This window comes from Mytilus galloprovincialis, chromosome 13 (assembly GCF_965363235.1).
Source record: "Mytilus galloprovincialis chromosome 13, xbMytGall1.hap1.1, whole genome shotgun sequence".
Classification (NCBI taxonomy): domain Eukaryota; kingdom Metazoa; phylum Mollusca; class Bivalvia; order Mytilida; family Mytilidae; genus Mytilus; species Mytilus galloprovincialis.
In genome coordinates, this window is record NC_134850.1 from 15916488 (window position 1) to 15919426 (window position 2939).

The 2939-nt window shown below is 32.6% G+C and overlaps 1 protein-coding gene across 1 annotated transcript; it reads right to left on the bottom strand.

The window, feature by feature from the left end:
* Positions 1-1134: 1134 nt before the first annotated feature.
* On the bottom strand, positions 1135-2448 carry LOC143055978 (uncharacterized). Its single transcript, XM_076229054.1, has one exon. The coding sequence runs from the start codon at positions 2403-2405 to the stop codon at positions 1191-1193; it is 1215 nt and encodes a 404-aa protein (XP_076085169.1). The 5' UTR covers positions 2406-2448; the 3' UTR covers positions 1135-1190.
* Between the last annotated feature and the right edge of the window lie 491 nt (positions 2449-2939).

The following is a 2939-nucleotide window of genomic DNA, read 5'->3' on the forward strand; positions in this document are numbered from 1 at the left end:
CCGGAAGTTTGTCTGCTATCTTTTTAGGGTTGTGGTTGTAAGACCAAACAATCAGGTATGGCAACGTATTTATTTTGAAAGCAAATGAGTAAATACAGACACTGAATTACAACTTTAGAAACACATTCACATTACGATAGGCATATTACCTATAGGCAAATAATGTTTAATGGAGATGACTTAAGTAAACTGAAATAAATAAGCAATTTCATTCATTGTTTATTCAAATATACACTGAGTGTCAATAGTAATGCAACACAAACATTCCTATTCAAGCTTGATCCCATTTGGTCCCTTTTAAGTTACAAGATAAAAAGGTTAGATCAATGCATTCTTCAAACAGTGGTTAAACGTTACTTTAACAATTTAGTCTTACGTCGATTTATTTCAGTTAAGAAACATTCAATTAACCCCATAGGGGTCAACATTAAAACTAAAAAATGTGAACACACTGGGCCAAATCAAAGATAACATTGACCAAATCAAAGATAACATTCTTTAAAAGTTTTTTTTTTATTAATTAAATTTGTTATTTTGGGGGTTACAAATGTGGTATTTGTAAATGTAAAAATCGAATAATAAAAAAATAAAAAAGCTCGATTAGTGAACATCCAATTGAAGAAGATCTGTCGGTCTGCCTTTTTCAGTATGGAATATCTTTCTATTAGTACTCAAAGAAAGAAATGTTTTAAAAAAATTCTATCAGATTGTTTAGATCGAACACATTTCGTACAACTTGCTGCTCTCGTTTAATTTGTCCGGAACTATCAAACTGCTAAATAAAGTTTACTTGGTATGCTTCAACTAAATATATTGAATTTAATGTGTTTTACGCTGAGTAATGATAATACTTGCTTGATGATTATTTAACGAAAAAATAATCGTTACAGCTCGGTCGTTCTCGGTACGCCCGAGAATGGCCGAATAATTACAAGTGAACAATTGGCTTCACTCAGATTCGGTATTTCAAAAGTTATTGCACTATTTCAATAGTATGACTTTGTTTACACTTTGAAGTTTTATGCTGGACGGTATATTCACAAGGAGTTCATTTTAGTGTGGTTCTTCGCATGACCAAATGGTACATTAATTGTCTTAAGATGTCGTGTTTGTGAGTGCTGAAGTCAGATATATTTAGATTGTCTATATTCATATTCAGTTTATGATAACCATTACAAAATATGTCTACATCAGGGTACTTTCCGCCATGTTTTAAATATGTCAATCATCTGCTTCCGAAAGTCAGGATTCATGAAAGCATACACAAACGGATTGCTGACGTTATACGTAAAATATAAATAAAATATTGTCACATTAAAATCAATGAGATTATGCATCATCAACCATGCAGGTAAAAATACAATTATAAAAATAACCGCCACTATTGAAAGCATCAATGCTGTTTTGATATTGTTCATTCGGATCTTCTCTAGTTTGCTGTGTAAGACACCTTTCGTGCGATCGGTAAATCCATTTTTAAATTTTCCGGAACATGACGATTCGTTTAGATTTATGTCTTCTGTTTGTGTTGTAGCATCATTTCCAAGGTAAACTATTTCGGTATTGTCGTTTTCTCCAATGGGACTTTGTTTGAAAGTGCAACACGGAAATGATTCATTGCGTAATCGTCTCCTGCGTCGTTTTAAAATGAAACCATATATTATGCAATAAATGAAGGTAACAACAATGACACAGACAGCGTAAAATGCCGAATGAATTGTTTTAAATGTTTGTGCGCCCTTTATTCCAAATGTTAAATGGTTGAAATAGCATTGACCATAGATAACAATAAGTGCCTTAAATTCGTCGGTATTGTTGTGTAACCCAGATTCATTTTTGTACATATCATGAGCTTTCATTAAATTGTTTTTTATTTCTTCGGGAGAAAGATCCGGATCTATTGTTGTTGTGTCGTTGAGCAAAGATGTGAAATTATGCGGATCATAGTTATAAACTCCATAACTAAGACATGAAAATATTCCAATTACAAAGGCAATGATTACGGACATGCAGATTAGAACGCCTGCACGTGATACAGTCATAACTCTCATAAATGGACGACAAATGCAGAAATACCTGTCAATTCCTATCATTACCATTGTTAGAGCTGAAAATGAAATAGTACTCGTTGTCAAGAAATGAAATATTTTGCAGAGAATATCATGTTCCATTTCAAATTTGTTCAATTCCATTGCAACTGTGGCGGGAATTGTTATCAGGCATGTTGTGAAATCTGTCCCGGCGAGCGTAAGAATAAAAATGGTGGATGTGTACTTTGATCTAGCACGTGTAAATCCATAAAGAACTAAACCGTTTCCAATAACTCCAATTACAGAAAACGCGCACATGATTCCAATTGCAATTTGGATGTCTGTTTCATTTTCTTTCGGCTCCTCTCCTTCCATCTCTTTCGAATAGCAGTATGTCACAGAAGTGCAGAACTACACAATATCTGAAAAAGAAAAACGAGAACTTGACAAACTGTCAGTTTTATATTAAACATGACGAATTAATTGTAAATTAATACAAATCTGTTTTAGATCAAGGCTGTAGAAAGTATTGGATAGTTTGTTTACTTGATGCCCGCAATAAATATAGACTTCCTTCCTTTGTTCACTTGTAATAAATTATTATTGGATTGGTAATTTGTACATTTTCTTGTTGTTAATTATTGCTGGACTTCATTCATGACATGGCGGAACTTAGTCAAATATAGTCTTTAAGCCAGATTTGTTGGTTTCTTTTATTTACGTCTACGTAGATATAGAAAACTTATGTGTCTTGTATACTAACCACATACGAAAAAACTTATATAAAACACTAATAGAATAAACATATGCCATACAGTGTGAAGTCATCTCTCAATATTTATATATTTTCTGATCAATAATTTTGTGTATAAAAATAAAGTAGTAGGATTGACAATGAGACAACTCCAC

Excerpts from the sequence above, each read along its gene's own strand:
- LOC143055978 (XM_076229054.1), bottom strand. The coding sequence starts at position 2,405 with ATGGAAGGAGAGGAGCCGAAAGAAAATGAAACAGACATCCAAATTGCA.